The sequence below is a fragment of the Lucilia sericata genome, unplaced genomic scaffold (assembly GCF_015586225.1).
Source record: "Lucilia sericata isolate MDLA Ls3-8-SP2 unplaced genomic scaffold, ASM1558622v1 Contig000242F_arrow, whole genome shotgun sequence".
Classification (NCBI taxonomy): Eukaryota; Metazoa; Arthropoda; class Insecta; order Diptera; family Calliphoridae; genus Lucilia; species Lucilia sericata.
Genome location: NW_023994269.1, coordinates 314,627 through 331,679, shown reverse-complemented (window position 1 = coordinate 331,679; position 17,053 = coordinate 314,627). Strand labels below are relative to the sequence as shown.

At 28.5% G+C, this 17,053-nt stretch overlaps 1 protein-coding gene across 1 annotated transcript; it reads left to right on the top strand.

Annotated features, from left to right (window-relative positions):
* Positions 1-10,211: 10,211 nt before the first annotated feature.
* Positions 10,212-15,161, top strand: LOC119602587 (fork head domain-containing protein FD2). Its single transcript, XM_037954177.1, has 3 exons — positions 10,212-10,564; positions 14,160-14,415; positions 14,482-15,161. Exons 1-3 carry the CDS (start codon positions 10,212-10,214, stop codon positions 15,037-15,039), a joined length of 1,167 nt encoding a protein of 388 aa, XP_037810105.1. The 3' UTR covers positions 15,040-15,161.
* The last annotated feature ends 1,892 nt before the right edge of the window (positions 15,162-17,053 follow it).

Genomic DNA, 17,053 nt, shown 5'->3' with positions numbered 1-17,053 from the left:
TGAAGAATTTGATGCAATTTAATAGTTGCTGTTTATATATGAATAAATATGTTTATTTTTATTTTATACACAAGAAAACAATTCAAATTGCTTTCGATGACTACGAGTGACTGATATTCCATTATATAACAACATCAACCAACATATTCTTATACTATAAAAATTTCGAGATTGTTGTTGTGGTAAGGAATGAAAGGACAACCCATTGTTTTATGATGCTCTAGAAAATAACAATACCAACAGCAACAAAAGTTATAAAAAAGTCGTAAAATTTGAAATTATTTTCATAGATTTACTTGTATAAATATCATCGTATGTTTATGTATGCGTTAGTCAAATAGACACACACATGTAATAAGTATTTTGCTTGTACTGTAAATGATTACAATTTCAAAATCCTTTCCTATTATTATTTTTTTTTAAGTTTCTTCGTTCTAAAGAACATAGAAGAATTGCAACTAGATTCAACGACTGACTTTGTTGTCTGTTAGAAGTGTTGCACGTATTTGTACAGAAACAAATGAATACAAAATTGTTTGAAAGTGAGACCAATAATTTCATTTTTTAAATACAAATGTTGGACTTTGGTGGATCTTTTGGAAGCTTGAAGATACGAATTTAATCAAAATTATCTATACATACTATATCAAAATTATTATTTTGTTTACATGCATATTGTTTGCACTGTACAATTTAAATTACAAGCGATTACAAGTGAGAATTTTATGTGGATGTGTATGAGAGTGTATGATTGTAGCAGTAAATATTAAAATAATGTTGTGGTTCCAAACCAAATATAAAAATACATACATATATTGTATATTTACTGCACATATTTGTATTTAAATGTACACACATACTTATACATCAATAAATCCAAACACAAATACATATACAAAAATATTTACGACTTTTTAAGTTGATTTTGAACTTCATTGTTGCTTTTTCAATTGTTCAGAAATAATTCAATTGATACGGCTGGCTGCCGAAACAATTCGTTCAAAATGCATTTAAATGCTCAGTATCTTTTGGATGTGTAAGTACACCAACCTACCGCTGATCTAATATATGTACATATTTGAGTATCTGAGTGTGCGATATCTTTTAGCGAATGTACACATGAATGTATGTATGTATGTGAGAAGTACATAAATTCCAACGTACTTATTGTGGCACAAACAACCATAAAAAGTCGTAAAAATTGTTTAAAATCGATGCAATAAGTACCACCACAACAAGCCCTATTTTATGACTTTTAAATACGTACTTTTTCTGTTTTTTTTTATTACACAAATCTTTTTGCTGCTGTCATTGTTCGTTCGATGGCATCCAAGTAGTACAAACATATAGTTTTGTGATTCCAATTGCTGTTTTTCCATCAACATTAACATCGTCATCATCATCTTCTTTTTCTTATTCTTCTTAGGAAAAACAAATAAATATTTCTCTTGGTTTTTAGTTAGAAAGTGCTTAGTTTTTATTTGTTTATGCGACAGATATCAGAGCAAATACAACAAAAGATACTAAGTACTCATACACTAATAAACTACAATATAATCGTATGTAGTAAAGATGATACAGATACAGATTTATGACATATGTATGTATGTTCAAATAAAAAAGATAATACCAAAAAATTAAAAATATACAAATCCATATGCACTTATATACATAAAAATTATGGAAATATGAATATTTATTTAACTTTGATGATACTGATGCAGTTAAATATGTAAAAAAAAGTCATAAAATATTGACTTGTTTTCTTTTATGACTTTTTAGATCAAATTCCATAATAATTGGCGGATATATGCTTTAAAAATTACATATTTTGTCTGTCTAGACTGAAGTCTTAATATGATGTTAATAGTAGAAATATGATCCAAACATTTTTAGCTTTCTAACAAGTAATAAAAATTTTAATACAATTTTCATAACAAGATCATTTAAGCAGAAAAATTTCTAGTCCAAAGATTTGAGAAATCCTTGTTATATAGTGCTATGCAATAAGTAAAACTCGAATACTAATAATAAAAAAGTTAGACAGAAACGATCCTAAAAAATTGGTAAAGGGATTTTTGTTCAGATAATATTTCATTATACCGAGTTTCATCGAAATACAAGTTTTTATAAAGGAATTAACAGAGGTGGGCTTTGCAGAATGCCGATCATTATGAAATTTTGCAGCATCATTTTATTGAGATAGGTACTAGCTATACCCAGTGTGCTTTACTAACTTAAAAAAGTACCAAATTTCAACAAATTATTTTCTAAATTGTGACATGTAGTTTAATTACAAGTCAGACGGACGGTCAAGGCTTTATATACTCGGAAAATTATTCTGAGCCGATTGGTATACTTTAAGGTGGGTATAGAATATAGCAAAGAAAATCGGTTCAACCAAATAAATTTGAACAAATGAATATAGTATGAAACACAACAGTTATTTCCCTCCCTTATTTATTGAAATAATGATAGCTAACGCATATAACATAATACTACGTTGCATTTTATTAAGTATTTTAATAAAAAAAATATATTTTTTCAAAAAATCTATTAATTAATTAACATTTAATTAACTACTTTATAAAACAATTTTCAAATACGTAAGGCCCTAGATAAAGTTGTAATATAAATTAATGTTATTAATATCAACTCATTAATATTGAAAACAACTACAATGACAAGAATATAAAAAGCCTAACAAATACTTTTTCTTTTATAGAAATTCTCACCCAAAACGGAAATGGAGAAAACGCAACAACCAGTCAGTTATGCCAAACCCTTTTGACGTTTTCTAAAATTAACCCTTTTTAATATTAAGCACAAAAAGGAATTTATAACAAATACATACATACTTATTTTAATAAATGTCTCTATCTGAAATAAAACAAAAAATAAACGAAAAATAATCATAAATTTATATTTATGAAAAATGTCATGCTTTTAACGTATACAATGGCAAAAAAACAAAACGAAATTAGAAAAAATATGTTTCAATTAATAGAACATCGACAATCAGTGGGCGTTAGTGACTTTTATAGACACACTCATAAACATAGAAACACGAAAAATGACCAACCTGTAGTTAAATTGCCACTACTACAAATGATAGGAATGAAAAGATTGACATTAGATACATATTTTGAAGCACAACTACAAATTAAAATGCAAATACACAAGTCCTTTGAATAAATGAAATAATTTAATATGTTTCAGATTTACCCTACACTACCGTAGGCCAGATAAGGCCAGATAAAAAGGGGCCATTCAATCTTTAACTTTTATAAATAAACATATGTACGTATTTATTAAAAATAAAATTAATATAATTCTCAGGACCCAAACACTTCTTAATAAATATGAATATTTTGTTTGAAAAATAACATTTTAGATGTCAAAAATAGATTCGGTTTGAATGGGTCCTAGTTAGTCCTTGATGTTCTTCAGCATCTAGGTCTAACAGCAGCGATATCTAAGTCCAATCAGATAACTTAAAAATATAGAGTGTCATTTATATCGACTTGAGCAACAATTTATTTATTTTTTTAATTTTTTGATTATCAACGAAAGAAAAAAACGAAAAAGGTGGTAAGTATTAATGAGTGTTTTAATATTAATTTAATATTTGTCCCACACGCAAACTTTAGTGTACGAGTGGTAGACCTCTCTTGTCCTTCATTTATTGCTGATAAAGTTTTTTTTTTTTTTTTCATTTGTAATTAAAAATGTTAAATTCATGTCGACTAAATGGTCGATTTTTTTTAATGATATACATATGTGAATGAATGATAAAGTTATTTAGGCATATTTACAGTTTTTAGAGCATACTTTTAGCACATATATATTATGACTTTGATTTTGTCGTTCCAATTGTAACACGTTTATATATTCTGGGTCCTTATTCGATTCTAAGGCTGATGTCAGAGTGGGCACTACAAGCGATGCGAAGCTTTGCCCTACAAACTTTTGCTTGTGTTTTCTCGCATCAAGCTTCGCTTTCACTCTGACATGACACATGAAAACACAATAATTAACCTCCTTCAGAAAACGACTTTAACGCTCATAACTTGCTACCAAATTCCATTATAGCAACAAAATTCAACAATTACATGTTTTATAGAGACTAATAGACCCTACCCCCATTATTAGGATACCTACAGAAAATAACTTACTTTAAACTGCCAGTAAAGTAACATATGTAATTCGACATAAACAAGTTTTATAGGAAATAACATATCTATGTAAAGTTTAAGAAGGATCGGTCCATAATTGACCCTACTCTCATTCAGCAACTAGTTTAAAAATTCATGCATAGCGATGAAATTCGACATGAACTATTTTTGTCAAATTTTATGAAGATCGGTTTATAATTGACCCAGCAACCCATATAGTGCTCTCCTCAGATAATGAATTTACCACAGATAACTTGTTAAAAAAACCATTGATAGCAATGCAATTCAATATTTTATTGAAACCAAAATATTTGTAAAATTTTGTATTTGACCAAAATATAACTATATATAACTCCTTTTACCGTAAATAATTATACTCAATAAGTCATTAAAAAATTTATTATGATAATATACTACCTTTTACCCTGATGCATTTATACACGATATTAAAATTTAGAATAAATGAGAGGATTCATTCATATATTATATTCACTTGAAATACATACATATACACCACATGATTTGATGGTGGGTATATAAGATTCGGAATAGCCGAATATAACACTCTTACTTGTTTTTTTTTTTTTTTTTTTTTTTTTTTTTTTTGAATAAATGTAAATGAATAAGTTTCACATATGACTTTTTACAGGTGCAAAAGCGATATGTACGTAGTTATAAAATATCGCAGTTATTATCGCAAAATAGCAATCTACAATAGGTAAGAAGTATGAGTGTTACTCATTTAAATACAATTTACAGTTAAGTGAAGTATTTGCGTAAAAATATGTTTTACAAAACATTGCATGTTTTGATAATATTGTTGAAAAAAATGTTTATTCTCCTACAATCTAACCAATGAAATATTATTACAAATTAACAAAACAATAATGGTCTAAATCAAATTATATAGTATTTTTCCTAATTAAAAAAGAACAACTCCTCCCATTTCATGACGAAAAATATCAGACAATTTAAAAGCATTGGATAGAAAAAGACAAGTGACAGAATGTGTTCACATTGCATGCTCTTTGTATCTACATATGTATTGTATTGTATGTGCTACGTTTATTCAGATCCACGAAATGTTATAAAAATAAACATCTATGGAAAAATTGTTTTGTGGAAATATTCACAAAATTTAAAATTCAATAATGGCAGGTGATGACAAATCAAAGAATATCGAATATTAAAAACTATAAAAACTCAAATTATAAACAAAAAATATCAAAGACTATTTATTAGGAAACATACAAAAAACAAGCAAACAATGAAAATCTAAAGAAAATTTTAACAAAAGTGTGTACATAAATAAATAGTGATCGAAGAAAATTCAAATATTCATGCCGTGATTGGTTGGTTTTCAAAATAAACACCCACTTTTAAATTTCTGTTTGTACAGATCCATACATGTGTATTTTATATTTTCTCTACTCACTCACTCATCCGTTTATCACAATCTCTGCGCTCATCTAGTAAATATATTTACATACATGCATATGCATATACATGTACATATGCATGTAAATTTAATTATTTTCAAGTATTTAACTGATCATCATATAAATAAGGATCGTAAAATATCCATTTTATTTTTATGATCTTAAACATTACGATAATTTTTCAAAATATTTATATTACAATGAAATTTATTTATTTAAGAACAAATTCCAAGTGAATTTAACCAAAAGAAAAATACAAAAGTAACAAACAACAGTAAAAAAAAATAAAATCATTATTGAATATTGTATATTTATTATTTCCAGAGTATTGTTTTTGTTTGTTTTACTATTGTATTTTTACCATTTGTTTGATCTTACCAATGGGCCAGTCAGTCAGCCAGCCATCCATTCATCCAGCTGGCCGTTAATTACGCCCACCTTTCCCTGCCACCATTCGTTGTACTCTATGACTCTGATCTCTTTGTGTGTTGGCTTCGATGTTTTGAAAGCGTTAAGCTTTTTGAAATTTATTTATATTTTCTTTACGAAATTTGGCGAAACAAAAAAGAAATTGTTAAAATTTTTAATTTGTTGTTTGTTTCTCTTTGTGTGTTTGGGAAAATTTCAAATATTCATTAAAATATTTTCTTTATTTATTTAAAATTGGATTTCGAACTCAGTGGTTGGCTTTTCTGGGCATCATCCAAAAAAATTATGGATGGATGTATACTTGTGTAGTTGTTCCAATACTAAATACATACAGACGTACAGATGTATATTATTTAAATACTAATTTGTTTATTAGTTTATTTAATAATAAATGTATTAAATAATCATTAGCTAATAATGTGCAAATATTTTTAAACATTTATACAAAAACTAAGCATAATATTTTTCAAATAAAATTTTAGAAAATTATTCATTTTAAAATCGTTTGGATTATTAACTGTGGTATATACAGTCAAATCCATTTATAACGAATTCCGGGGGATCAGTCAAATTTGTTCGTTATAAGCGAAGTTTTTTAATAAGACGGGTAAAGTTTTTGAAGATCAAAAAATAAAGTGGTATATTCCGCAATTAAAATTATATGAATTATACATTTATCTTTATTTGATTTTATTTGTTTATATTTCTAAGCAAATTTAATTTTTTAAAGCGAAATAGTAATAGTAGAATGGTTTCAACATATAAATTTTAAAATTCGTTATAAAATAAGCAAAATTGTATTAAACTGTACTTGAGGGACTGAAAAAGTAGTTCGTTTTGTCGGAGGATTCGTTATAATCAAGTTCATTATAAGATGTTTTTTGTATGTAAATAGTTATCAAAATGTAGGGACTTGAGAAATAGTTCGTAATAACTGAGAATTCCTTATAGCCGAGTTCGTTTAAGCGAGTTTGACTGTACATTAGTGTCCCGAAGAACAGGCTTTTTAAGAATTTCATGTAGGAATACCACTCAATCGATGCATATTTATGTACCAAACACAGAAAAATAAAAAATATTTTTTTGGAATGGTTCCCTACCAGCGATTGAAAATCTTGACTTCAGTGTAATTTTTGAAAAATAAAATATTTTAGATTTTTTCGAAATGGGTCTTAAAAATTTCGTAATTTTGAGCTGATTACGGGAAAAATAATTTTAAAATTTTTGTAAAGTATTTTTGGTCCACAATATAATTTTTTTTAGTCCATTTCAGAATTTTTTAAAATTTATATGCCCCTTATAATACAATAAAAGTCGTATTGCGGACCAGAAATACGCTAACAAAAATTTTAATTTGTTTTGCAGAACTTTTGGCACCCAATTCTATAAGATTGAACATATTGTACTGAGATCAAGATTTTCAATCGTTGGTAATTAACTGAGAATCTTTTAAAAAAAAATGGTTTTAATTTTTCTCATATTTAGTACTACATTAGAGGCATCCAAAAAAATTGATTTTCTTTGTATGATTCTTATTTTGTTCATTAGTGTCCAAAAATAACTGGTGTAAAATGTTAGTCCAAATGGACAACGGGCACAGAAATCAATTGGAAAGTGTAAAAATGGGTAAATATTTGTATTCTGTTTAAACAGAGGAACAAGTTTTGGTTACAAGAGCCGAATTTGTTGTACTCCATCCAAATATTCATGCACACATATACATACATACTATTAATTACAAAATTCATTGCATTTATGTATTATTCTTTTGTCCGCGTAAGATAGACATGGCTTTTGAGGTAATATATGTATATCACCCAAATTGTTTTGCGACATTAACATAAAATGTATAGAAATTAATAATATACGAAGGAATTCAATTAAAGAAAACTAATAACTTCAAATTAATATTAAGTTATTATTCCAATGAAGTTTGAGGAAAACTACCGGTGTTTCAATATAATAAAACGAAAATTAAACAAACTTATTTTACTTTGATGTGGATTTAAATCATAAACACCACAAGAACACAAACAAACGCATCCGAAACAAGAATAACATCAACAACACCAATAAGAACAAATAAGAATGTATAATCGGGCATGGCCGACCACATAAATGAGTAGTTTAAAATTATGTTTTAAAAATATTTTAACATTACGAAAACTGTATTAAACTAAGTTTTGACGATTTTCGTAGCGATTCTAGAACATTTAACATAATCATAAGCTCCAAAGCCCTATTCAGGGGGTACGGTTTTATGGGGGCTAGGTGAAATAATGAACCTATTTCGACCATTTTTCATAATTGTGTCAAGAAAAGATTATTTTTCTAATTTTATGAAATTATCTTCAAAATTGCGACCTGTAGCATGCAAGCTACATACAGACGGACATACAGACGGACATAGCCTAATCGACTCAAGTGAGAATAGGACCAATATTATGCATAAGCGCATAATACCCTCCCCACTATAGTAGTGTAGGGTATAAAAACTGAGGGATACAAAACTATCACTGATATTCAGATAAAAACCAATTATTCTTTTATTTGTTTATAGACACTATTTTATAATTTCAAAATATTTACACATACGAGGTCTACCACCAACGAACAATTTAACAAATATCAAAGCTTCCGAAATAAAGCAAAAAACTAACAAATAAAAACTTATCTGCGAGGGTTGTAAAGAAAGTGCAAGGAAAATATAAGGTGGAAGGAATCATTATTGCATTCATAAAAAATTTCAAGGAATTTCAACTTTCATAGATACATATGTATGTATGTACATATATAGAGATACTTATGTAAGCCACATCCGATATTGATGTTCGTATTTTAATTTATACACCAGCAAAAGTATTTTAAAATCAAACTCTGTTAAATATTATGCAATTTAAAATTAACATCAAACATATGATGAAATTTTTTCAATATTTCCTATATTCGTTTGGTAACGACCCTCGTAATAATAACAATGAAGCACAAGTAGCACATTATGACATGGCACCCTTCACTAGCAGGGCTTCCACATTCAGTAATTTTTATTGAGATTTTATCGATCTGACCGCATGCAATTGCAACAATGATTAATGTTGTTAATAGAAATTAAACAGAAAAGAACTAAATTATTTACAACACAGAATATACCGAGAGGAATCGATGTATTGAGATGACATTAGGAATAAGTTAAAGATGCAAAACAAACAGAGAGAAAAAGTGAAAGTTTTGATTGTAAACAATAAGAAATAATAAAAACAAAAATTTTACGACTTTTTTACGATCATTTTGCCAGAACCCTTTTTATGGTAATTTTTATTTTATTTTTTGTTTTTGTCGATAAATACACAGAAAAAGGGATATAAACAGACCGAGCACTCGCCCTCTTACTCGTGCCTTTTAAGTGTTTTTTGTTATTGTTTTCATTATAAAATACAAAAACAAAAAACTAATAAGTCAACATGTGATCGAATGTTTACTTCTTTCTGCCTTTTAGCATACGAGAACTGTATGAGAATGACTGAATGAATGGGAGGAAATTTGAAAATTTTTACGACTTTTTTCTCCTCTCTTAAGTGATCATTCTATATTCAAAATTCAAAGATCATCCCACAACCGCGCAACAATCACTACAACAACAATATGAGTGTGTTGTTTTCATACTAATGGTTCAGAAAGCGTAACAACAAACCATCGATTTCTATCCACTGACATGTAGTACGTGTGATTTTTGTTTACATTGTAAAATAGATCATCTTTGTTTGTTCCTCGGAGAACAATATTGTGGGAGAACAAATTTAAAAATCATCACAAGAATTTGACTAAATGAAACAATTGATTCTTGTAGATTGATGTTTGTTCATTTGGCCGTTGTCGAGCAAGGAACCAATATCGGAAAAATTAACGAATTCAAAAAAAAACGGATAAATATAAAAAATTTAATTGTTTTAAAAAATTCTTCACTTTGAAAAAATATAAAGAGAATATCTAGGAAAATATTAAAAAATAAAAACAAAAACAATAATACCATAAAAAATCAAATTAAATAATAGCGTTGTAATATTAAAGCAATATTACTACCTTGAAGTGAATAGTGTAAAAGTGCAAGTTATATGATCTAGTTAAAATAACAAAATTTGGAAGCAAATAAAAGCTAAATATAATCACCATGTTACCCTCTCCATACTATTTAAATTTGGGGCAACTACCTTCGGGCAGTAACATGTTACCACGTTCCGACTTTATTGAAACTTCAATCGGCAGTTCACCTTTACCCGCCATATTAACCGATCATTCTCCGTCGGCATCTCCCAGCCCATATTTCTATGCCAATATACCAAATATTCATCCACTAATGACAATGCACAATAATATGTGGTCGTATCCATGGTCTTTTCTACAAAATTCTCATCGTCCAGAGAAACCACCATTTTCGTATATTGCTTTAATTGCCATGGCAATAAGCAGTGCACCAAACCAGCGCTTAACATTAAGTGGAATATATAAATTCATAATGGAGAAGTAAGTTGAAAATGTTTTTATAAAGTAAATTTCAAAGTGTCTGTAAGATTTGCCTTTAAACTAAACAAAATTATGCATCAATTATTTTATTGGCACTTTTTTCTTAACAAGTTAGTTATCGATAGGATCATTGTACAAAAATTGTATTGTATAAAAAAGAACTTTAAAAAGGTTATAATTTTTCTCGAGCATAAAAAAAATTTAAATTTTTTATTGCAAAACTGGAAATGTGTCATTGTTTGACCCTTTCCACGGAGAAAATGCAAGAATAGGGACTGCGGTTTATCCCTCTTCAAAATTTAGCACCCAAACATGTAGATTATGTATACTATTACAAAATTCATATAAATTTGTTTGTTAATGAACAGAAAATCGATTTGCCGCGGAAGGTTTTGCACGTGAGGGCCATGCGTGCAGATAGTCAGAACAAAATTGCCTATCAGAGTATCCCACTCATTAGTGAGATACTTTAAAAAGAGGGAAGAGCTTTCGAAATCTCAATTTTAAATATAATAAAATACAAAAATTTTCGGTCAAATATGAACCGATCCTAAAAATATTTGGTGGTAGAATTTATTTATGTTTGCATAAAAGTTATATTATTGGTGGAATTTATTTTTGCATAAAAGTTATTTATTGCAAATTTAATTGTGATACTAGTGTTTATAAGTTAATTATGGACTTCAAGTCATTTTCTGAAGGGTATGTATGAAGGGTATGACTATGGGGAGTCAAATGCGGCCGGATTAATTTTAAAATCATCAGTATCACTAAAGATTATAGCAAACTTATTTATCGGACCATATTTGACCCTAGTTCCCACACACACCCTTCAGAAAATGGCTTGAAGTCCATAATTAACTTATAAACACTAGTATCATAATTAAATTTGCAATAAATAACTTTTATGCAAAAATAAATTCCACCAACATATATTTTTAGAATCGGTTCAAATTTGACCGTATCCCCTACATAAAGCATTTCTCAGAAAATCTTTTTATGAACAATTTTGTATAATTAAAAACAATAACCTCTAAGACCGGCAGTTCTTGACCGATAGAGCTGAGAATGTGTGTCTGACCTACTATTCAATAGTACTAACCTTGGTGCAAATTTCATCCAAATCGGAAGACATCGATTTTAAAAGTTGGGTCACTTGACACGAAATTGTCAATTTATACTTTTGTGGGTTTTAGATGAACTATTCCATGTGTTACAAACGGAACGAGAAAATCTTATACACTAATTTAATATCTATAAATTACACATAAAAAATACAAAAGCCTTAAAATTGTTTCCCCTTTAACGTATGTGGCAACGACTTTTTTATGTTTACAAAAAACATATTTCAGAAAATACCAGCAAACTTCAAAAAAATTTTTGATGAGAGCTTAAAATTACATAGCTAATAAAATAACTCATTACATTTATGCATTAAAGAAATCCATTATCTTTTTCTGCTGCTTCTTCTTCTCTAATAGCTGAAATACTGCTTTCTCCCTTAAGCGTCTAAGTACACTCATGTCACTTTGATCCACCGTTGCATCTCCTGCCCATTGAATTGCCTTGTTAAAGATTTAAATTGCCTCACTTGCGGCAACTTTTTTAACAGGATCATCGATAATGCAATCATCGTCATCACCAGGGAAACCGAAAACATGCTCTAAAAAAAGTGTTTTAAGCGCTTTAAATATGCCGTAAAAACTCAAAATATGCTCTTAAAAATTAAAAAATATGCTCAAAAATAATTATTTTAAAGTATATTTTAACATTGAAAAGCTCAAAAAGGCTGAAATTGTAATGAAATAATAAATATTTAATGTCATATTTCATCCTACAAGATTTTTTTATAATTGATTCATCTCATAGTTTGAAGAACTAGTTTAATAGAACTCAGTTTTACGTTCAGATAACCAATAAAGACATTTGGTCCCCAAAAAACATATTTCAAACGACAAAGTTTGACACATTTCTTCCAATTGTATTCATAGCTTCTAAACTGACATTTTAATCTGTGTTGTCATAAAATCCAATAATTACACTGTAATTAAAATTTCAACTTTCAAAAAGACACAGAAAAACGCCGAAACACGTAAACTTAATTTTCGGTCGTCATAGTGACATACTCCGTTTTGAAAAGTTGAGTCAAAATCGGGAGATATTGGATTCTAAAGTTTACACTGTTTCTGAGGTGTTTTTTAATTATTTAAATTAAAAAAAAAACATTCATAGAAAAATATATAAATACATGAAACTAGAGTCCATTTGAATTAATTCTTCATATATATTTAGTTTTTTATAATTAGTTCGTATGTCTATGCGTGAAAACTTTTTTCAAAATTTAAAAACGCAATGTCTCCCCATTTTGACCTAAATTTTCAAAACGGAGTAAGCCACTAGATTCTACGACCCAAAATTAAGTTTAGGTGTCTCGGGGTTTTTCTGTGTCGTTTTGACACAGTGTTACTTACAGTGTTATCAATACTAGTTTTTTAAAAATGGATTGGTGTCATGAAATCCAAAGTAATCGGTTTTATGTTCGATTTACAATTTAATGCTTTATTGAGTAAAAAACTAACATTGGTTTTCATGAGATTAATGTATTTATTGCAGCTTTCAAGTTCTACAAACGAAAATAATTTTTTTCAAAATTGTAAAATAGGCTAAAAATTTAAAAAAAAATATAAAAAATTAATTTTGATATTTTTTAAATAAAGTTTTGTAAGGAAAATTAAAAATGTACACAAATGAAAAAAAGCGAAAAACTTCAAAATATGCACTAAAAGAGTAAAATATGCTCTAAAAACTCAAAAATATGCCTAAAATATGCTACAAAAGTCAAATCATGCATATATATGCTGTTATAGGTAAAATACGCAAAAATATGCTCTAACAAATCGATACCAAAATTCTTAAATTGGTCTGAAACGTGTAAATATCTTATCCATATGACGCACCACAAAAAACATGCATTTGCATATTTCGGTTTCCCTGGTCATCACTTTCTTCGTTTTGCACAATTTCATGGATTTCAGTGGTATCATCAACCCATACAAACAAAATAATTTAGGGGATATACACTCATTTATATAAGGGGATTCCCAAAAATTTAAAATTCGAATTTAATGAATGTATTTCACTGTTGTCTACATGCTTAGAAAACATATACTGTGAAAAAAATTGTTCACGTTATAGAGCTTTCTGGATTTGTTCACGTTACAGAGTAGTGCGGTGTTCACGTTATACGGTGTTCACGTCACCGCAAGTGCACTGTATTTTTATCATGGTAACAGCTGTTATCAGTGGCTCTAGATCTACAAAACGTGTCCATTAAAAATTCATTTAAGAAAATGTTTGAAATCGTTGACAGCCATTTGGATCCGTTATTTTGAATTTTTTCTTACAAAATCTTTACCATAAACGATTAATAAGGTTATTAGTGAAAAATACTTAATAAACCTTTTATATGTATGTATATGGATTTGGATGGAAATGCAAAAAAGCACAACCTTATCATATGTGATTATTTATAACAAAAAGTAATTTGATATAATAATAACAGTAATTATAATTTCTTCAATTAAAATTTTTACAGGTTTCCCTATTATCGTGAAAATAAACAAGGTTGGCAAAATTCCATACGACATAACCTCTCGTTAAATGATTGTTTCGTGAAAGTACCACGTGATAAAAATACTATTGAAGACAATGATACTGCGGGCAAAGGCAGCTACTGGATGTTGGATGCGTCGGCAAATGATATGTTTGAACAAGGAAACTATAGACGCCGGAGAACGAGACGACAAAGACAATGCTTAAAAACGGGCACTTTATTGGGAGAGTCTTTAAAGGTAACTATACTGAACAAATTTTAATGCAAATACATTTTATAACACGTTTTCTTTGTTCACAACTAGGTATCTGAACAACAAGCAGCATTAAATGATCAATCAATGGCAGAAATACCCTCTAATATTGATGCCATGTTCAATATAAACTCAAACAATTTGTGCCTTAACTACAGTGATCGCATTACGGAAATGCATCGACAATATTTAGCTTCCATTGCACCCTTTAATATACTATTCGGAAATTCTTCTTTAGCATCTTCTGCAACAAACCCTACAGCCTCATCATCACCAACATCCCAATCTAACGAAGAATCCAATAATGCTTCTTTACTATATAATCAAAATGTTCCTACACCTGGTGCCCCACCATCGTTAAATGGTTCATCCACCTCTTATGCAGACATAGAGTATTTGGATTTTTCCGTTGACACTCTTTCAAATAGCAGCTGTTCCACTGATCGTATGCTAACGCAGTCCCCAAGTGCCTTTACGCCCACTTGTTCGACTACTAAAAGGGCAAATGTAATAAAAGTGGAAAAATCGTGTAGTCCTGATATAAGTACTACTGGCAACAATAAAAATCCCACGGCATTTAGTATTGAAAATATAATTCGAAAAGACTGAAGCGGATACCATTCATATTCACTTTTAGCGAGCGGATTTGTATGCAAATGAAATGTATTTTAACTTGTGTGATATTAAGAACATATTATAGTTGTAAATAAAGAGTTTGATTTTTAAATATATGTATATGTACATTATATGTATTTTCAGTAGAAATTGTGGATTGGAAAAAATTGTCTCTAAAGTGGTAAAATTACGCATATAATCAAAACTTTAACGATAATTAAATTTGCTTGAGGTTTCTCAAACAAAATATTTTATAAAATCGTCTAAAAATTTTAGCATTTTTAAAACAAATTTAAAATTCCTCAGAAGACACATAAACAAATGTAGGAAAAATTGTAACCTCCCATATGAAATAAGTAGAAAAAATCGTATGTCTGAGGAACTATTAGAGCAAAAATCCTTTGAAATCAATGTGAAAATTTCAGTAATAAATTGGCGGACTAGCAAATTGGAACCTCCCATATGAATTAAAAAATCATATATTTGAGAAACTATTAGATCTAGAAAATTTTACACGAAAACTTTGACATTTAAAGAAAAATGGACGGACTTTCAATTGGACCTTGGCATCTCCCATACATCTGGGAAACTTTATATATTTTATTATTCAAATTTTTCATAGGTTACATTAAAATCTAAAAAATTAACGTTTTGAGAATTGGGGAACTTGCAATAATTTGCGTGCACAGTACCTGGTACCAAATTGACACCAAATTTTTCAATAACATCCATTGTCAAGTATATACATACATGTAATGTAGACCACGCAACTTTGTCAACATTGCAACAATTCCTTGTCGCAATCTAAACTTTATGTACATCCATTATCCACGTGGTAAGCTCACTATTTACAACGCATTTTGAGCTTACCACGTTTGTTAACTTTTAGACAACGGATGTGCATAAAGTTTAGATTACGACAACAATCTGTTGTATGTATGTATATATGTATATACTTGACAACGGATGTTATTTTTTTCCCTCTGTGTGGCATCCCCAAAATGTATATCTGGAAAAATATTATAGTTAGAATCTTCAGAATCGTAAAGTGTTTTTAAATACATATGTACATATATACATACATTGATTTTAGGGTAGCAAAGCACACTGGGTATATTATTTTTTATACTAAAAAATCTTGTTTTTTACTAAAATTTAGATTTTTCTTAAAGTTCGATTTATACTATAAATGTGACTTTTCAATAGAAATCTGGTGATTTTTTATTGTAAATCGGAATTTGCTTATTAATCAAATTTTTTACTAAATACATATCAGATTTCTAACTTAAAAGTAGATTTTTTATTCTTTTCCAAAAGAAACTTTTTATAGAGAACTGTTGTTAGAAGAACCTTTCTATAGAAATTGTTCTAAAAGGATACTTTTTATAAAAATTCTCTATAGAAAATTTTCTTAAAAACAATTTTTATTAAAAATAAATAAAAAAACTATTTGAGGATATTTTTTTCATAGAAAATATTGTCTATGATTTTAATTATATTATATACATAAATAATAAAATTTACCTTTTTGTAACAAGTACTGGATTCATAATGAGATAATTTTCATTTAACATAAACAATTAAGTTGAGGAAAAACTAGGAAACTCTTAACGCTTTTTACGCATTTTTTACTTTTATTTTAAAAAGCCCATAGAGAGCTTATGCTTTTTCTAAAAGCTTTTTTTATTACTGTAAAACTTTAACAAAACGCATCACATTCATTTCTAACAACTTCTTCTTTATTTTATATAAAAACAGGCCATAGTTGGAGCTTTTAACTTCATGACATACATTCATATGTTTACCGTTTATAATAATAAAACATGCTCTCTTTTTATTTACTTTTTTCTTTTCACAGCCCTCCCCCTGCGAAATGCGTTGAATCAAACTTTTCGCGTCAACAACGTAAAAATACCAACAAGAAAATTTGTCAAACTTTTAAAACAATAGATACACAATTTTCCTTTACGATTGCGCTGCCGGCAGCACATTTTTAACAAATTCTTTC

Bases quoted from the DNA above. Each gene is read 5' to 3' on its own strand.
- LOC119602587 (XM_037954177.1), top strand. From the start codon at position 10,212: ATGTTACCCTCTCCATACTATTTAAATTTGGGGCAACTACCTTCGGGC. The intron at 10,565-14,159 runs GTAAGTTGAAAA...AAATTTTTACAG, and splicing joins TATAAATTCATAATGGAGAA to GTTTCCCTATTATCGTGAAA. The intron at 14,416-14,481 runs GTAACTATACTG...GTTCACAACTAG, and splicing joins TATTGGGAGAGTCTTTAAAG to GTATCTGAACAACAAGCAGC.